The 20308-nt window shown below is 43.8% G+C and overlaps 1 protein-coding gene across 1 annotated transcript in view; it reads right to left on the reverse strand.

The window, feature by feature from the left end:
• Positions 1 to 20308, reverse strand: part of chd6 (chromodomain helicase DNA binding protein 6) — a 158200-nt gene that overhangs the window by 20021 nt on the left and 117871 nt on the right. Inside the window, 12 exon segments of the mRNA XM_034208729.1 lie at positions 3864 to 4179; positions 5165 to 5419; positions 6394 to 7167; positions 8250 to 8347; positions 8737 to 8945; positions 9674 to 10046; positions 11383 to 11440; positions 12646 to 12721; positions 17053 to 17182; positions 17386 to 17489; positions 18799 to 18888; positions 19741 to 19900. Coding sequence (XP_034064620.1) covers positions 3864 to 4179; positions 5165 to 5419; positions 6394 to 7167; positions 8250 to 8347; positions 8737 to 8945; positions 9674 to 10046; positions 11383 to 11440; positions 12646 to 12721; positions 17053 to 17182; positions 17386 to 17489; positions 18799 to 18888; positions 19741 to 19900 — 2643 coding nt within the window.

Genomic DNA, 20308 nt, shown 5'->3' on the forward strand with positions numbered 1-20308 from the left:
GTTCATATATATATATATATAGGTAGGCTGTATTGAACACTATCATCAGAGTAATGTGATCAAATCAATAAGTAAAGATTCAGCCGATAACATGAAAGCACATGGCTACTTAACATGCAGAATGTCGTCATTGTGCATGCTAAGTAGCAATGTGCTTTCTGGGGCTTAATCTTTATTGATATCATTTAAACGTTCACTTATTGGTTGTTGGACATTGTGATATTATTAAAAGCAATGTAGAGGAGCTACAGCTACATTTCAACACATATATCCACTAAGATTAATACATGAAGACTTGTGACTCGGACTTGACTTGGACTCTTCTTGGGTGACTCGGACTTGGACTCGGACTCGAACACAGGTAATGGTGACTCGGACTCGACTCGGACTCGGACACTCCTTGGGTGACTCGGACTTGGACTCGGACTCGACTACGAATCTCCCCAGGTGACTCGGACTTGGACTCGGACTCGAAGAGTGGGGACTCGAGAGTGACTTGGACTTGTGAATTGGTGACTTGACTACAACACTGCTGTGGCCACACATTTTCTGAATGTGCGTGGGGATAGGGAATAGCCGAACGGCAGCCTGTTGTACTCGTAGGCTATTCCCTGGAAGGCAAAACGCAGATACTTTCTGTGCTCTGGAGCAATTACGACATGAAAGTACGCGTCTTTCAGGTCGATGGTGGTGAACCAATCGCCTGGCTGCACAAGCCCCAGTAACTGTTTCACAGTTAACATGCAGAATTTCCTGCGGGAAATGTGGCGATTCAGGTCGCGGAGATCTAGAATAGGTCTGAATTCCCCTGTCTTCTTGAGAACCAGGAAGTACATGGAATAAAGACCCTCTTCCATGCGCTGAGGGTGCACAACAGACACAGCCTGTTTCTGCACCAGAGCCTGAATCTCTGCTGAGAGGAAACCCATCCCCTCTCGAGAGGATAGATTCACCTCTCGCATGCCCATAAAAGGGGGTGGGACGCTGCAAAACTGGAGTGAATAGCCCCGTCTCAGCGTCCTGTCCATCCACTTTGATAGTACACAGCTGAGTTTCCATTCCCCATAACACTGTGTTAAAGGGCATGCCCTCAGCTGTGGGGCCGCAGCTATAAAGCTGTGGTACTCTCTGGCGACCCTTCCCGCCGCAAAACTCCCCGTGAAGGGAAGATTCGCCCATGGAGGGTCGACACAGAAAGGGCCGATTATTTACTGAGGACCCTGAACGCACCGCCGCACGCTCATGTGTGAGCGCGCGCTCCCTCATAATGCCGTTCTCACCCTTACGGTGAACATCATTAATCGGAGTCCTCATAGGAGTAGTGCGTTCTACTAAGGCCCCTGAACGCACCGCCACGCGCTCTTCTGTGAGTGCGGGCGCTGCCATAATGCAACTCTGGTAACCTGCATTAATTGGAGTTCTAGCCCCAGGCTTAGTGTGTTCCCTAACAGCAATACGCCGGCCATAATGCCTCTGTACACGTATAGCACTACGATAGCTTTGTTTACGTTTTATCACTCTCATCTGCGCACTCCCACTAGCCTCCTCCCTTACAGGAGCTATGGCTGGGGCGGTGAGTGGGGAATCTGTACAGACATCATGTGTAAGTGTAGCATTGTGGAAACAAAGGACACTTAGACTTGGATACAGATCAACTTTTTCTTTATTTTAAATTTTTTTCAAAGGAATCTGTGCATCGAATAGGGAGGAGGCGGGATTCACCCTTGCGTCCCGGGCGAAGAGATTTCCTCCCCCCGCCGAGATGCTACCTCCCCCCGCCAGTCAGCTCCGGGCAGACGGCGCACCCCACCCGGCCGCTCTCTCTGCTGAGGAGCCTGCCGAGGTCGGGCAGCCCGTCCCCGTGGCTGCCGATATGCCGGTACCACGGGATGGGCCGTAGAGGTGGAGGGCGCCGCAGCCACGGGACCCCCGTGCCGGCGCCTCTCCCTCCGCTTCACTGTCGCACTGCGCTCCCTCGCCTGCATGGAAACGCGTGGAGGAGCGCGTAGCGGGGCCGGAGGCGGGGCCAGCGGTAGCATCCGGCTAAGCTGGACCCTTTCCTCCTCCAGCCGGCTGAAGCGCTGAGTGACAGAGGAGATTGACCCAAAGAGCCCCTCCGTGGACATGGGGGCTCCGAGGAGATCTTCTCGGTCTTTCTTAGATAGGGCAGTGAGTCCCAACCACACGTGACGAGACGCCACTGTGGCCAAGGAAATCACCCGCCCTGCTGCAGCGGCCACGCCATGAATCAGATTGTTCATCTGACCTATAGCGCGGTCCGGATAATCGCTCCCATCTTGAGACAGGAGGGCGGGGGCGACTGCCTGAGGGGTGATCAGGGAGACGCCCAACACGCCGAGATTATTTGCTGCAGCCGCCATCTGCGTACCGAGCTTGAACATCTTGTCCAGATATTCCAGAGTGTCTCGGTCCCGGGGCAGCGGGGGCAGGGGTCGCTTACCCTCCGCCCAACCAGCCGCCCGCGGAAGCAGATGGGCCGCCAGGCTCTGATCAAGGGGGGGCACACCCGAACACGTTGTGTCCGAGCGGCCCTCCACCTTGATGATGCCTGCCATAGCGGCTACTGGGGCCTTCGTTTTAAATGGCTGCTGCCATGTCGCCTCCACACACCGCCATATATCAGGCACCTTTGCGAAACGAAGGTCGGCTGCGCTGGATGCACCGGGCCGTAAAACCCCTGTCTCAGGCGGCTTACAGGCCTCGGTGGCAGCGGTGGGGGGAGCGGTAGGCCTACGCGCTCCGCCGCCAGGGTCATCACCGCTGGGAAATCCAAACGCGCAGACCTGAGAGTCGGACCTCCCGACACCGAGGCGTCCTCGTCCTCCTCCTCCGGAACCGGGGTTGTCTGGCCCCACGGAAGGGAGAATCGGAACGGCACTTCCTCTTCTCCTGACTCGCCCATCTCGACGACGTCGAGATCCGAATCCTCCACCTCCTCCTGCGGGGCCTCTGCCGACAGGAAATGCTACCCACGATGCTCACGCGTGAGCCAAGGAAGCATCTGGCAGGCTAAGCTTGCCGGCGTCGGGCCCATACCGCTCACGGCATGGCCAGGCCCCATACACAAAAAGCAGAAGGGGTGTGGATCCGCCCCCGCGATCAGGTTTGGACATTTCGGGCAGGTCCTGTGGTCAAGAACTGACTCCATTACTCTTATTTTTCTTCGTCTTTTTAAGCTCCGTGAAAACACTTCCGCCGCTGAAGAGAAAAGGATGATAGTCAGGAGGCGAGGCCTCTTTTTATACGGTGTGATGCGCGCGCATTCAGGTAGGCCCGCCCAAGGCCGGCTACGTCTATAGAAGTCTCAGTGGGAGAATGCTCGCGGGGTAAGATAGTACCCATAGAGTCCAGTAGAGGGCGGAGCCTGTGAGAGATATAACTGTTTCGCGGGTATCGACGTGGACGCGCATCTTAAGACTAGGCGCAGCTACGACCATGACTAGTCAAGCTGGGTGCACTCGGTGTAAATTTGAATCACTAAGTCAACGTAGCTAAGCCTGACATTAGAGTTAAGACCTACTTTTTTACAACCAGCTGGTGCACTCCACTCCAGATGATTATTTACCAAAACATTTTGTCATTGTTTTTTTTTGGCTTTTATGTAGGCCCTTTTTTATACGTATAATATTTCTGAGGATATTGTTATCTTTCAATATTGCTTATTTTGAGTGTCAACAAATTCAGAGTTTTTTTATTTGTTCCGTTGGATTATTTCATATGCTTTAGGAAGGATAATGACACTTAACCGACACTTTTAAGGAAACAGACATGTGTGTCTGTTGGCCACTGGTGTACAATTAATTAGTTTTGGGATATATAGTTAACACTTATTTTAGACATACCTTGCTCTGGATCACACTCTTCTCTTCCCAGGCTCTGATCTCCTTGCTTCCCCAAGTTCTGCACCCCCGACAAGTCTTCCACTTCTTCTTCTTCTTCTTCCTTGTCCTCAAACTCGAACCCGGCTCCCGCTTCCTGCCCTCCTGCCTCCTCATCCACAGGATTGGTCAGGCTAGCAGTGACATCAGAGTGTCCCAGCCTATCATGAGGAGCAGTGATGTCAGACAGAGAGAGGGGAGGAGGCGGGACGTAGGGAGGGGGGGGACTCGCTGACAGATCGGTCTGATCTGCGCTGGGTTCCTCGCTCACACCAATGTCCTGAAAACAGAACAAATTGTCAAAATTAGATTTACTGGATTCTTAGACTCACAATACATCAGATCAAATATTGTAATTCATTTGATATGTTATAGTACAATTAGCACATTTTATATTAGCACAGTTCTTATGTTTCTTTAAAAAACCATTTAGTTTTATCTTCTAATTGCACATTCTTATATAAAATGTGTCTTCTTTATTTATTATTATTTATTTTTTACTGTATTCTTAAATGAAACAACTGTTGTTTTTCAAATTATTATTATTAATGTAATTCTTATCTAGAGAAACTGTCACAAAAACAATTTGACCTGCGATAAAAAAGTATTCTGATGATTAATTAAGATTATTTAATGTACTTGTACTAAAAAAAATACCAGTTTCAAAAGGTTAATCAATTATAATTTAAAACAAATAAAGTTTTATTCATATCTTTAAAGACTTTAGTTTGACTTAAGTGCATGTATTTTCAATTATGTGATTTTGTGATTTGCAACAAAATAAATATATACATAAATATTTGTATTCAAATTACCTGTCCAGTCCTTGTTTACTGTGTTCTTCTTTTAATTGTTGGTGTTTTTTCATATTAATAAAACATTTAAAAAAATCCCCTGCTACACAATTTATAAAAAATAGACGTCTAATTTATTCGCACACCAAAACAAATAATTAAATGCCATTCAAATATTGACTATTGTTCTCCAGCACCAGTCTCAGCCCTGACCATTGAAGTGGGGGCTTTATGCCAATATGACCCACAAAATCTGCCTGAACTTTCTTCTACGTTTAGCTACATTTTCTAGTTTCGAGTAGTTTTTTTTTCTTTCTACCTTACTCTTTTCAATACAATCCTATAAAAGTATATTTATAGTTTGGCGTCTATCGTATGCACCACTTACTAAACATACTGTTTTCATATTTTAAAGGACTAACTCTGCCAGTCACTAATGTTCCCCTGATGGCACATGATACAAAAACCCACCTTGAAGAGCATGTAACTGGAGGACAGCGGCTCCACAGAGTCTCCTGCAGAGGGGTGGGAGGGAGAGGATGAGGGTGGGAGGCCCAGACATTCCTCCAGAGTCCCCCCTTCCTCCCCTCCTCTGTCTCCCCCCTGAGCCTCCTCGTCGTCCTCCTCCAGGAAGCCAGGCTCCAGAGTGGAGGGACCCAGGATGGGATCGGACTCGTTGAACATGTGGTGAGCAGGACTGGAGTGGTCTGTACCATCCCAGGGAGCCTGAAGGGGGGAAGGTGAATGCAAATTATTAGAAATACAATTTTCTCGTATTTTGACTTAACAAATAAGGGGAATTTGTATTTGAATATCCAGGTTTATTGAATCCAAATTGAACAGCTGTTGTACATGTAGTTATCTCATGTGGTGTTGCCAAAAGTTGTAGAGGTCGGTTCAAAACAAAAGGGTTGCGATAGATATACCTCTATATCCACTTCTTCTTGTTCTGGGATTAGACTCATTCCTGAAATCGCTTTGTGTGACAGCAAGCTATAACATATTACAAAAATGGTTGGGTTAAGACTCCTGATATTTTACCTTGGTTTGAGAAACTATTTTGCCATGTGAGATATGTTAGGAAAAACTCTTGATGGGTTTGTAAAGGATTGGTCCCCAATGTAATCTATCATCTTAAAGGAGCCCTATTATGCTCATTTTACGATTCATATTTGTATGTTGTTCCTCTCCTGTGATATGTCTGTCTCCTTGCTTTAATGTTCAGAAAGCTCTTTGTTATTCTCATACTGCCCGTGCTGCAGCACCTCTTTTCACCCTCTGTCTGAAACCAGAGTCCAGTCTGCTCTGATTGGTTAGCTGGCCGGCTCTGTTGTGATTGGTCAACCGCTAAGAGATTTGTCGGAAATGTCCCCACTTAGCCTATCACATACAATGTGTGGAGCGCTAGCCAATAGAAGCGTGTTACATAGTGATGTCACTATGTTACGGAAGTGAACAAAGGAGTCCAATGGAGGCACAGGGTGGGAGAGAAACTCCCATTGGAGGGAACACAGGGATTTTTGCCTATAGTATGAAGACCATTTATACATGTACAAAAAACCTCTATAACACAATAAGGGGAAACCCAAAACAAGCGAAGTAGGACCCCTTTAAATGTAGGTCTTTAATTTATATCATCTAAGGACAGTTGAAAATAAAATAGTGAACATAAGAATATTGATTTAAAGCAAAGTGCGTACCTGTAACTGATCGAGCTCCACGGATGGAGCCATCAGCCCCGTCTCCTCCGAGGACCCCTGCTCCCCCACGAGCACGTCGCTCCTCAGTTTGGAGTCCAGGTCTGCCCCCCCGACCCCGTACGAGTTGAGCATGCTCTGCCCTCCAGCTGCGGAGTTGAATGGGAATCCGTTGAGGGCGTCTTTGGAGGCCTTCCCTCCGTGCAGAGCGTCGGCCTCATGCTGCAGAGAGCCCAGCTCCAGAGTCTCATCCAGGGGAGGACAGTCCAGGAAGTCCCCCCGCGATCCAGGAACTATTCCCAGACTAGGTGAGGAGGAGTTGTGGGCGTCCAACGGTAGAGGGTGGAGGTGAGAGGAAGACGAAGGAGGCACAGGGTGATGGTGGTGGTGATGATGGTGGTGGTGGTGAGAGGACTGGTGGGGGTACTCGGGGGGCTGAGGGGAGTCATACAGACAGCAGTGAGGATGAGGCAGCTGCGGGTGAGACGAGGTGGAGGAAGAGGAGATGCCCGGGTGTGTCACCATGCCGGGATGGTGAGGGTAGTGGTGGCTCTGAGGGTGGAGGTGGGAGGGGTGGCCCCTGACGTAGTTCCTGTGGGCCTCCAGGAAGCTCAGCTGGGGGTCGTTCAGGATGTAGAAGTCGGTGCGGCTCAGGCCGTGGCGCGCCGCCCCGATCAGGAGGTCGCGGTCATGTTTGCCCGACTCCCACCACACTGGGAGGTAGAGGGAGGGGCGGCACAGCTGGAGGCGGGCGGAGAGCAGCGGGTGACGGAGAACCTGAGGGTAAAATCGTGGATTTATGTGAAAAACTCATGTTTTGGTCATTGCCTTTGGTATATGTAACGTTTATCGCCATATTCAGACGATAAATACATTTTTGAAGCTTGTAAAGATGGGGGTCAACCTCAGCGATCACTGTTTACTCTCACGTGTCCCTCCCTAAGTCTCCCTGAAATAATGATGGACAGCTGATAGTAACATGGCAGGGTCCGAGACAGGGATTCTCATCTGATTATAAATAAAAACAATGACTTGGCTTTCAGAAAATGTAAATATGATCCCAGAATTCAGATGATAAATACAGCTTTGAAGCTTGAAATGGAACAATGACGAGCGGCCAACTGAGCAACTGAGCGGCATAACAACAGGCAGTGTGTGTTGTTTGTTTTTCCTCAGAAAATACACCTAGCACACACACACTGACAAACTTTCTTGTGTCCTACGTAAGCCAAGTAAAGAAACATCTTTGATGCTCCTAGCTTAAATTGAGTTAGCCTAATCAATACGATCCAAACTTTTTGTATACGTAAATGTATGTGGAACTGCAGGGCGGAGAACAAATGTCCTTACGGGGACACTAAAGTATATCGTATCGTATTATGAGAGGGACAGCCTGCTAACAAGCTTTGTTATAGAATTTTTTTTGTTTTTAACCCAGAGCAAATATCTGAATATTAAATGCCTAAAAATCTAATAACCTTCGTATTGTTTTACTTAATTAGTTTGCTTGTAAGGTGAACCTTTTTAGAGCACTGCCACTAAAGCTCCCATCATGCTTTTGGTGATGCAAACAGGATGCAACATGTCAGCTGTGCGTCATCAGAGCCTTCAGCCTGAGGGGGTTTCTGTGAGACATGCTATGAGTTTATTGGAAGTTTCTTGATACATGTATTGTTGTCTTTCGTCATAATACTTCCGTTAGCCAGTAATGATACAAATCAATCAAATGTTAGATATTCTCAGAAGACAAAGAGCCCCAAATAGAAGTTTACAAAAAGAAAAATAATTTTGAGAGGAATGTCTTTGAACAATAAGTATGAGTTGCATCAGTGACATTTGGCCTTGTTTCCACAGCTCACCTGCTCTCTGATCTTGCGCAGCAGTTCGATGCGGTACAGGGTCCGTGCCGCTCGCTCCTCCGTCAGAGGTTCCACCAGCACCGCCGGGTCCACCAGACCTGCAGGGACAGAGTGGGAGAGGGGAGGGAGCTCTGATCTTTATTTTAATTCAAGATAAAATAAGAAATGTTTAAAACTAACTCAATTCAAAAACTAAACAGCAAACTTGAAAAGGAAAATCTAAAAACAGTCCTCCCACCAGCAGGGGTCAGTAAAGTTTCCAAAGGAGGGACATAAGGTGGGCAGCTACAACCACAAACATTTGCCTGGATGTCTGACTTAACATCGCTCCTATATGTTTTATGTTTTGTACTTGTATTCTTAAGCTGTTGGTCAATAACATGAATTCAATTGAATTAATAAAATGACCACATCCAGGTTTTTTAGATTTAGTGCAGCTCTGATGTTTCTGTCAGACCTCACCATAATGTAATAACAGCACGTTTACCTTCTTCCTTCCTGGCAGGCAGCTTGCAGGCCGCCCTGCACATGTTGACGAAGGAGTTGAAGTATCTCTCCAGACTCTCGTCCGTCTTCCTCTCCAGCCGGGCCAGCGCTCTGAACTGGGACCAGTCAAAGGCCTTCCTCTCCGGGTCGTACACCACCCCGAAGGAGGACACCGTGCGGTAAAAATCTGCCTGTTCCCGACGAGTCCACCTGAAACAAGAGGGAGGAAGATGAGGATATAATGTTTCAGTTATCATATTCATGAATAACGTAAAAAATGGGGGACATTATAATGCTTTTATTATGAAGCTTAAAGAAGAAGGAAGCACAGTTCATCAATATGAGTGACACAAAGAACGTCATGAAGTTGAAATACCTTGAATACTGCAATCTAAAGTGTGTGCGTAGGCCTCTTCCAATAAAAAAATCGCAAAGTGTTAAAAAAGTTTCCAAAAAGTTTGCGTTAAGAAGTTAAGAATCGGAAACATTGGTAATATAAATTGAGAAAGGTGGAGAACTGGTAAAAGTAATATTTATATTCTAAAGTTGTAAATGTAAGTCTTTGAAAAGTGTGAAACAGACCTCCATACATTTCAGAACATCAACTTTCTTTACAACATACTAGTTATGAAATGTGCTATCAACAATAACTCGACCCTGCCTTAGAAGGAACCAATATCGATGTTAAAAGTTGCTATAAGCTGAAACTGATAGTATGTCATTGATCATATGACCTTGTCTCTTATTTTCCAACATGGTTTGACAGCATTAAGCAAGACTTTCAGGATAAAAGCCCACAGAAATGCATATTCAAAAGTTTCTGAAATGAGAATAAAGTCATTCTTATCGCATATTTATCTTTAAAGTTGCTATACATGAATACTTATATTATTAGGATTTATCACTTTATCTTTTCTCTGAATTTCCCACATGCTTACCTTCTCTGCCACTCCAGGAACAGGGGGTCCGGTTCCGTGGCGACCACGGAGCAGCGCCTCAGCTCCTCCCCCAGCTGCCACGCCAGCGGGCCCCCGGCGTGGTGACCGTGAGCGGCGCCGGCTCCCATCGCCATGCCAACGAGGCCGTCGTGCAGCATGAACTCGTGCCGGAGCATTGGCTCGCGGCGCAGCGTGAAGCGCTGGAAGGCCGTGATGAGGCGGCGCAGGCGGGCCGTCAGCGAGGGGCCGGGGGGCCACAGGGGCCGCGCCTGGACCACGTGGAGGGACGCCACCCCCGTCCCTGTCCCGGCTGTCGTCGTCGTGGTAACCAGTGTAGCATCGTGGGCGCATAAGTCACCAGACATGTGGGAGTCTGTTAAGAGAATGACGTGCTATTTATCAGAGTAAGGAACGGACAATTTGATCAAATAGTTAGCACTGTATAACGGTTGAAAAAAAAAAGAGAAATACCTCCTAAAGGATGTCTGGATATCATTATTTTTATGACACAAGAACTAATAAACACCCGTGTTTCATTACCGTAATAATATTTAGGTTTTTCATCTTCTGGGAGTCTGTGGAGGGAATAAGGGATGGACATTTTGATCCTAATCAAGTATTCTTTTTGTTACTAAATTTAGCAAATGTATCATTTCACTAGGGAAATAGCTATTAGCTACAAGGATGCCATTTTTTTTAATTCTTACGGGTATTTCACTCTTTCGACCATCACAAAAAATGCCTATTTTACTTGCTAAGATGAGTTGTGAAAGGTTCAACTTTATTAAACGCAAATCCAGATAAAACAATTGGTCCATCTTTAAATATGCAAATGCATACCCCAGTGTTCCCATACATATTCTGCCTTAAACTACATACAGAAAAAGTGGAAAGATGATTTTTTACAATTGTACTTTATCTGTTATGTCCCCGGTTCTGACCAGAATAATTGGTAACAAGGTATTAGTATCTAAGTGTGGATGTCATTTTCCACAGAGTGCTATTAAACATTTAGATGTTCATTAAATGTGATTGCGCTCTCTGAAATGAAGACTTTAGGTGAAAGGTGAAATGGGTTTAGATATGATAGGTGTTGAACTGAATAGGTGAAATGAAACCCAGAGGAGAGAAATTATATCATAACGTCTAAAGAGATGTCTGAATCATCACAGAAAAAAATTAAATGACTACTTGAAATTATATAAAAGTGCCTTTAAGAATATAAATACGAACACATTATACAGATGTCTTGTTGGCATCAATTTACATATGTGTTGGAAACGAACATGCCAATATGTATTAACTTTATTACTAGAGAGATATTATTCAATAAATAATTCATACATGATTACGGTTAAGACATTAGGTGTAAAATAAATCAATATACTGTGGTAAAAAATTTGACTAGCAATAGACAGCCGTTTGTAAAAGGAAAATAAATTCAAAACACAAGTACGATCAGGAAAGGCTCTCCTCTAAAGGTATGTGTTAAGAAGGATTTAAAAGAAGACACAGATTCAGCAGACGGTTTCCTCAGGCAGATTGTTTCTTTGCCCGACAGCAAACACTGCTGTGTGTCCCCTTCAGTTTGCAGCGGGGCCAGGATGCTGTTATGTACCTACTGTAACTTCTTATTGAGCTCTGTCTCTCCCTGTGGCAGCACACAGTGTACAGATTGCACTTTATGTGTCTGTGGGTAATAGTCTCACCTGGCCCGGTGCTGTCAGGCTTGTCTGAGGTGTCGGTGCTGGAGCACGTCTCCTCTCCCTGTGAAAGGAACACACATAGATTTGACTGAAGAGAAATATACAGGACTTTACGATGACTTATTATTTATTTCAGAAGGATTTTGTTTATCATTTTGGGTTATGATTGGGCACTACGGTTCAAACACATATCAATACGTATTTTCTTCAAGACGACATGTTCTTCTCATTTTCAGGTGTATATCAGTATGTTGTGTCTCCACTGGGACATGTCTCCATGCTTTAATGTTCAAAAAGCTCTTTATTGTTCTCACACTGCCTGTGCTGCAGCACCTCTTTTCACCCTCTGTCTGAAACCAGAGCCCAGTCTGCTCTGATTGGTTAGCTGGCCGGCTCTGTTGTGATTGGTCATCCGCTTAAAGATGTCCCGCCCCTTAGCCTATCACTCACAATGTGTTGAAGCGCTAGCCAATAGAAGCGTGAGTGTTCCGTAGTGATGTCATTATGTTACAGAAGTAAACAAACATACAATAATGATATATTTTGACGTCATTAAGACAATGGTATTCAGTTACGATCCAGTCCTACCTTTCTCTCCACAAACACAACAACTATTTTAATATTAATACTATTAAAACAAAAGGAGGCTAACTTATATTGTCTTTGTACCATTACCTGACTTTGTACAGCTTACATTTGCAAATTAAATTGATCATACACAATTCAAATAATATTCTTCTTTAACTACAAAACATATGTACAAGTTTAGGATTACATTTATAACCATACATTAAATAGCTGTGTTTTATATTTGATATAAAGCTGCAAATTCCATTTTCATGGAGCATGTCATTAAAAGTAGCAAGGGCCAACAGGGCAGCTACCTGAAAGCTACTTTGTTACTATGAAGTTTACATTTAACAGCACATTAAGAATACAAAGTTGTAGATACAAATGATATGACAACATTATCTGATCTGGTTTTGGAAGTGTTGTTACGTAGGTATTAAAATACATCATTAACTCTTCACAATTATTTTGTACAGTACCCAGAGGGCGTTAGGGTCGGCTGCCCATCAACTTGGAAGGAAATACAATTTAAAAAATGTTTTCCCAGTGGAAACTTTATCACCCAAACATTTTGATTTGTTATCTCAAGCCTACGCTGAGGTCAATAATGTGTCCATAACTAACTGAACTGAATCTCAGGAAGAAAGGGAGAAGACAAAGAGATCTGTTCAAACTCTCAGGAGAGATTCTCCTCACCTTGCTGCTCTCGTCTCTGTCCTCTCCATCAGCTTTGCTCTCCGCCTCGTCTTTCACCTCCTCTGCTTTGCACACGCTGACAAAAGAAATGACAGAAAATAACCTTTAATACCTCAGCCTATGTCCTACTGAGCAATGTCTTGTAAGGATAACACATGCAAGGGTGGAACTAAAAGGATTAGAGAACACACACTGTGAGTTCCCTTTATGTTTGACTAAAGATGTCAGAAAACATGAAACGACTGGAGAAGAAGAAAAAGCTACCATGATGCAGAGAGAGATGCAACAAAGTCCTGTCAGATATGACCTGAAGTAAAGAAAAGATGTGACTATGAAAGTGTTATGAGTTAAAAGCACCACAGAGGAAGAATTTCCTGAGGCAGCAAAACAAACTAAAAGAAAGGGGACAAAGGTTTGACATGACAGCACATCACCCTGTGGCTGATGCAGTGTGTAGGAGTTAAAGAATAAACAGCAGGGAAATAAAACGACTTCCTGTTTCATCGAGTGTTGATCACAGCAACGTGTTAGTGAGAGACACTGAGAGAGAGTTTAGAATACATAATACAATAGCCATTTCTGTCTTTGCTAATATAAACGTGCACACAGATTTAAATTAGATTCAAGTAAATGATTATACATTGTATAATCATTGAATATGTGTTTCATATGTTTATCAACATTTAATAGAGAGCTAAAGTGTGAAAAAAACTAACTTTTAGGCTTGATTTAAAATATGTTAAATCACTTTGACACTTGAGACATTTTTCACATATTCACTATTTCAAATAAAAATGTAAGCTCACGCAAATCTGAATAATGCAATCTGTAAGTTAACATAAACAAAACAATATATAGTTCAACTATATAATACAATACTACAGTATATACTGTAAATACAACATTTTGTGAAACACTATACAGTATATTGTAAACCAGGTGGGATGAATTATGTGCAACTACTTTTTTGTTGTATTTTGGATATTTACACACTTAATAATAATACACACTATATGTATTTTTGTCATTTATTTAATGACAAAAGTTAAATAAAAGTCCCTCTGCAACTCAAGCGAGCAATCCTCCATAACAACTTTACAAGTTTAAGTCCAGTCCAGAATTGTTAAGATCCATAAATAGCAAACTTGTTGTCCAGACACTGCGGCCATTCCTGAGGCAGCATCTGGACTTTTCATGCAGTTTTTGAGCATATTGACGGTTTATAGACCCATCCTGGTAATGTTTTCATTTCCCCATCCTGCTTGCACCCTGTGTTGGCCGCCTGCTGCGTTAGCATTCTGACCCAGCAGATGCTCCTGCAGCACAGTGGCTCAGCGGGGAGCAGCTTCAGGTTCAACAGGTAATAAAGCGGACGATAACTTCAATTACCTTCAGGAAGACGATCAAAGCTTCACACGTGTCTCATCTTCTCAACTCTGGGAAATACATTTCCTACGCTAAGTCTACGCTTCCCTCTCGGTCAACTCTCTCTGTCAATTATAACTCTCAGGCTTTTGTCAGAATAGCTTCTACTTAGACTTTATACATCTTTCAGAGTTTTGCAAAAAATCTAATACTTTACGGAATGTGCAGCTGTGTCTGTCATCTGTATAAATGTCTCTCTTTCCCCATTCATATTTTTGTCACTGATCTGGTTGAAATAATTGTCACGCTAATGTCACCCTTAGCATATCTTCCTATGTGTTTATAACATTGTTCTTCACACTCAGCATGTGAAGCAGCAGTGTGGGCGTGGAGATGGCTCTGCTGCTGATAGAACACACAACAGAGGTGGCACCGTGTGTTTCTCACACCAGAGTTGGCAACCTCCTGCTGTGATGGCTCCTACAGGGAGTAAAGGAGGCAGAGAGCGTGGAAGGAGCAGGAAGCTGATTTATGGACGTGCGTGTGTGTCCCTCCTGCACCTGTCTCTACTTTAGACCCTGAAGAAAGCATTTTGATCCGTTGGCAAAAGGTCAATGGGATTTTTCCATTAGATTTCGGAATATTGCAGAGAATAATAATATCTGTGGCAAACACATGTTTATGATTAGTGCTGCGTACCTGGACTGACATTCAGGTTCAGGTCCGGACTCAAGTCCAGAGGTTCAGGTTCAGGTCCGGACTTATAAGTCCGGACCTGAACCTGGCTTGTGTCAAGTTGTGTGAGTAACTAAAGTGAACTTATTGTGAGCTAATTATCATAATCAACTCAAATTCAAACTCGTCAGGTTTATTGTGCTCCCTTCCAACTTGTGTCTACATTTCTCTACAAAGTACAAATGTAAACACTTTTTGCCACTTAGTCTACAAATGACTTATGACAGCAACTACAGTGAACTACTACAAAGTTCAAACATTTATTTCATTTACCAAACTAAAGTAACCAAACAGTCCCTGAGCTGACTGAGCCTAAATCCCTAAAGCTTTGCTGAAAGGTAGAGTGTAGAGTAGACTATACGCATTACACTGTTACACACCTACTATACAGTAGTACACTGTAGTACAGTCAGAGTGTACTGTACTCTCTGTACACCATGTATTTTCTACAACTCTACATGTGTACATTATACAGTATACTACATACATAGTGATGTACATACATACTGTTAGAAATTAAAATCAATGTTGATATGGCGTAATTTTGAATTAAATACACTATTTAATTTAAATCAGTTTTATTCTGAAAAAACCGGAAGTTCACACTATTAACTTAATACTTTTATTCTGAAAATGCTTCAGTTCCGGTTAGCATTAGCATGTGGCGAAATGCTACGTTTTCAAACCGTGAATCGAAGGTGAAATGACATGTGATGTTGTACACTGAGCACACTGGGATTAGCACTCATTTATTGCCGCTAAATAACGTTTATCAGGGAATGTTTAAATAACCACAGAGACCAGAATATACGTAAGTGCTAGTTTTTTTGCGAGTCCAAGTACCGGTTCCCGACGTTCCGGTTTTAACCGGACTTGAACCGAAACTTTTTACAAGTCCAGTACCGGTTCGGCGTACCGGTACGCAGCACTATTTATGAAACTTAACAGGTTTTGTTCAGCAGGATAATCTCCACATATTAACACCGCTTTTATGATGTATTGGTAAAAAGCAAAGTAAAAGGCTTGTTAATGTTAGCGTGATGCTGTTTTGTAGTCTGATTGAGACACCTGTTGAACTGATCTTCTATTGACACATAGACAATTCAGACATTCACCAGTGGGGTATTTAGTGATATATATTTGTGTCATAGAACAAAACGTAAATATCTCTTAAAGGTGGGGTAGGTAACTTTGGAGAAACCAGCTCGAGTGCGCTAGAATTTGAAAATACACAACTGGAAAAAAATCGGCCACTTCCTCACAGAGCCCCTCCTCCAACACACACGAACGCGCACATGACCAATGAGGGCACGAGATACGTTTGTGCACAGATGGAAGGCTGACAGGCAGGTAGGCCATCCAGTTATTTTAGCCGGGCCGGCTCAAATGATTGGTCGTGCTTTTTACAGTACCACGGCTTCCACAGATGAAATTTATTTTATGGATTTTTTGTCAAAGCACTTCAGATATTCATTGCTATCGGGATGTTAAGAGCATTCCATGGAATATAACAACAAGTGTATCTCGAGCCGGTTTCTCAAACTTACCTACCCCACCTTTAAGCTTGTGTTTACGTGTGTTAAATAATGATTAGTTAGCTGTTGACTTCTGCATGAGGGAACCCAGAATGGCTAAAATGCTAACTAATTTCAGGGTTCAAAGACTCATTCCTGCATAAGTCTATAGAGTGGTGCAGTGACGAGTCCTAAAACCCGGAAGTGAGTTAGCATTTTACCACTACCGGTTCCCTCGTCTCAGAGCCAATGGGATTTCTCCATAGGATTTTGGAAAATAGCTCCAAATAAGGTCTGTGGTTATCACAAATTGAAGAGGCGGATCGCGTTTTGTTCTACGACATTAAATACATCAGCAGTGTAAAATCAAACCGCTGGTGATTTTTGAAGAGTTTACGTGTCTGAAAAACGATGGTTGTTAACAAGTGGCTGAATAGGACTACAGAAGTTGTCGAGGACGTTGTACGTCATTACGCCGAACACGTAAACACTCCCGCTAAGTTTGTTTGCCCTGTTCTGCTTGAAAGCAAGTACCTGCCTCCTGCAAACTGTTCAAACACTTCAACTTGTACAATTTAAAAAAAGAATAGCTAAAGGGGCTAAAGGCACACTTTTGCTGTTAAAGAATTGCATACAACACCAAAAAATCATAAAAGGGAAGAAAATGAATGAAAAAGGGATGTGTCATGTCAAGCTTCAACAACCAGAGGTGCTTTTCAAAACGCTCTAAAATAAGGCTTTTTCCACTGTATGACCCTGTGTGTGTGTGTGTGTGTGTGTGTGTGTGTTCTACCTGTCAGCCATGTCGGCGGGCCCCTCCCCCCCTCCCTGTTCAGCAGACAGTGCCGTGACGTCGGGCATCCCCACCCTCTCCAGGAAACACAGGTCAGGGTCAGCACGCATGGCATTGTACCGCTCGTAGCCTGTTCAAAGGAAAACACACACCGCATTAACACACAGTGAAAAACATGTTCACACACACACCAACAATGGTTCATATTTATGCAAAGGATAGTGTTGGGTCATACACACTGCTAAAAGGTGAAGCAACCTGAGAGTATGAGAACTAAAGTGACTGTGCTCAGGTGAACGCTCATAGATACCAAGGTGCAGTTTGACAGCTCACCGTGTTTGTGGACTCCAATGAGCAGAGACTTGTCGGCGTCTGTATCCCACCACGAGGCTGGAATCTCTATGTAGTCGATGTCAGGGAGTGACACCTCCAGTTTACTGTCAACACACACACACACACACACACACACACACACACACACACACACACACACACACACACACACACACACACACACACACACACACACACACACACACACACACACACACACACACACACACACACACACACACACACACACACACACACACACACACACACACACACACACACACACACACACACGTGTCAGTTGCCGCTGTCAGGACTCTCACGGCCCGTCCACACTACAGCTTCGACAGCTTCAAAAACGGTTTCCAACGCTTCTGCCCATTCACTTTGAATGGGGTGACGTCAATTTTCGCCGAACTGCATTGTGGGAAGCAGAGCGGAGCTTTCCTGGCGTTTCAGGCTGCAAAAGTTGAGCAATGTTCAACTTTTGAAGCTTCTGAAGCTTTCGGTGGAAGCGTCAGCCAATCAAATCATATGCCAGTACAAGCTCTAGCCAATCAAACCGCTGCTTGTGTGTCAGGGGCGGGAGATTCATGTGATTGGTTGTTGGTCGAGCTTCAGACACGCCCAGCTCCAAGCTTTTTGTGAAGCTGTAGTGTGGACGGGCCGTTAGGCTCACTGAAGACACAAGCAAACACTCAGGGGCAAATGATTCTGACTGAGGGTCTCACCACCACTTCAGCCTCCTCACCCCTTTTAATGTACTGGTAATGCAAACAAACAAACAAACAAACAAACAAACAAACAAACAAAGTAGATGTGTTTACATTACAAGTGTTTTCTTTTAATTTATTTTAAAGGAGTAATGACTTTGGCTTTTCATTCATTAAACCATTGCTATTCTAACTCTTGAATGGGCATTCACATGTAAATATCTTGCAGAATCTATTGAATGCTATTTCACCCATATTACACAGTTATAACACCCATGTAACATTAATACACCCCTATGAAAGCCCTATTTGACCATTATTGCACCTATATTACACCCATGTTACACTATTATTACACGCATATTAGACTGTTATTATACCCATATTACCCCTATGCTTTAACAATATTACACCCATTTTACACCTGGACACATCCTGTCAAATGACTGTATTCCCCAGGATACAGGGGAACATACAGGATACAGCATACAGGATACATTTAAGGGCTAAAAAGAAAAAAAAATCAGATCCTTATGTACATACAAGTGCCTTGTTCATGCTATTCCCTCAATTAATCATCACGTACATTTCCTGCCAGATTTTGCATCAAGTGGCAGGACAGTTTATCAACAATTAAACTGACCACCTGCTCAAACAGTCCAATAATTATAACTTCAAGAACATGGTTTCTACTCCATACCTGGCAGGTATCCCCTCTAGTGCTTGATTGGCAGCTTCACCCAACACCTCCACCTTCAGGTAGTACAACATCCGCACCCTCAGTAGCACCCTGCAGAGAGAGAGAGAGAGAGAGAGAGAGAGAGAGAGAGAGGTAAGGGATCATGTGCAGCAAGGCGGACATTTTAGTGAAAATCTAAAAGAAAAAAATAGTCACTTCTAATGCGGTAACAGTTACATAACTTAAAATAAAAATAAATGTCCTTCTCTTGCCACTACTGACGTTATATTGACAGGACTTATTTCTGCGGATTGATATGACTGCACATAGTCCATGATCTGAAAGTCCTAAGCATTCTGTTATCAAGAAAGTGCCGACCGCTGAATGTCCAAACTAAACTTTGACGCGTCAGCCGGAAAACCGGTCATGCAGAAAATCCAGTGTGTGGATCCTTCTGAGCGTGTAAAAGACGAGCCCCCTCAGCAGGATAGCTTTGTATCAACATATACAGACCTATAATATAATCATTCTGACCGCAATGTGCTTTCTACAAGTAACATTTCATGTATATTTCAAAGGTTCATTATTACAGTTTTATTTTATGTGAAGCACAACATACCATGCTGTTATAATAAAGTTATAGTAATGTTATAGTAATCAGCCTTTGAAACGTAAACAATTTTTGAGAATAAATACATAAATAAATATTATTAATAATCATAATTTATCATACACGTGTGACGATTAGTCGACTCATCAACCGAATTACGACTAGCGGTTGACAATACAAATCTTTAGTCGAGGGCAGCCCTAATAATAATCACAGCACAGTTCATATTCCTGTCTTCTGTAATGTTTCAAGTAGCTGTTGTTCTGCAGCTCAACCAAAACAACTCTTTTAAACTTGTGGCAGCACACGGGTCCAACACACACACAGACTGCTGTTAGTGAGGGTGCACTGACTTGTTGCAGTGCTGTTTCAGGTGCTTCTTGTAGCTCTCGTCCTGCAGCACCACCTCAGGGTTGCAGTGCACCAGCCAGTCAGCGTTCTTCAGCTCAGGGACGCTCAGCGGGATCTTCAGCTTCTTCCCCTTCCGCCCCCGAGGAACTGGAGCCGATAAACCTGGAACACAGGGGGGGAAGGGGGTGTTAGGCCAGGCTCACTTTATGCTGCGCTTCCATTACAGTTTAGGAACTGGGGTAGTAACTATAGTAACGCAGTGCAGGCGGAACCGTGACGTCATCTTCAATGCGAAACACAAAACCAACACAGCCGTTAGCTTAGCACTCAGAGCTCACAGCTCCTCATATCTGTTCAGAAACTAGACAAAAGTTAAACAAGTACAAACCACAGACTGCCTGTGTCATGGCGAATACAGTCGCTGGTTTATTTATGTCTCTAGGCCGTTGTTGTGAGTGTGGACAGTCGGAGCATATACTGCGTTAGCTTAGCCGATCTCCATTCAGAAAACACGCATTTTAAAAGGGTTTTTCGTCTGCAGATTTGTCAAAGCATTAATTCATGGTTTTT

This window comes from Gymnodraco acuticeps, unplaced genomic scaffold, assembly GCF_902827175.1.
Source record: "Gymnodraco acuticeps unplaced genomic scaffold, fGymAcu1.1, whole genome shotgun sequence".
NCBI lineage: Eukaryota > Metazoa > Chordata > Actinopteri > Perciformes > Bathydraconidae > Gymnodraco > Gymnodraco acuticeps.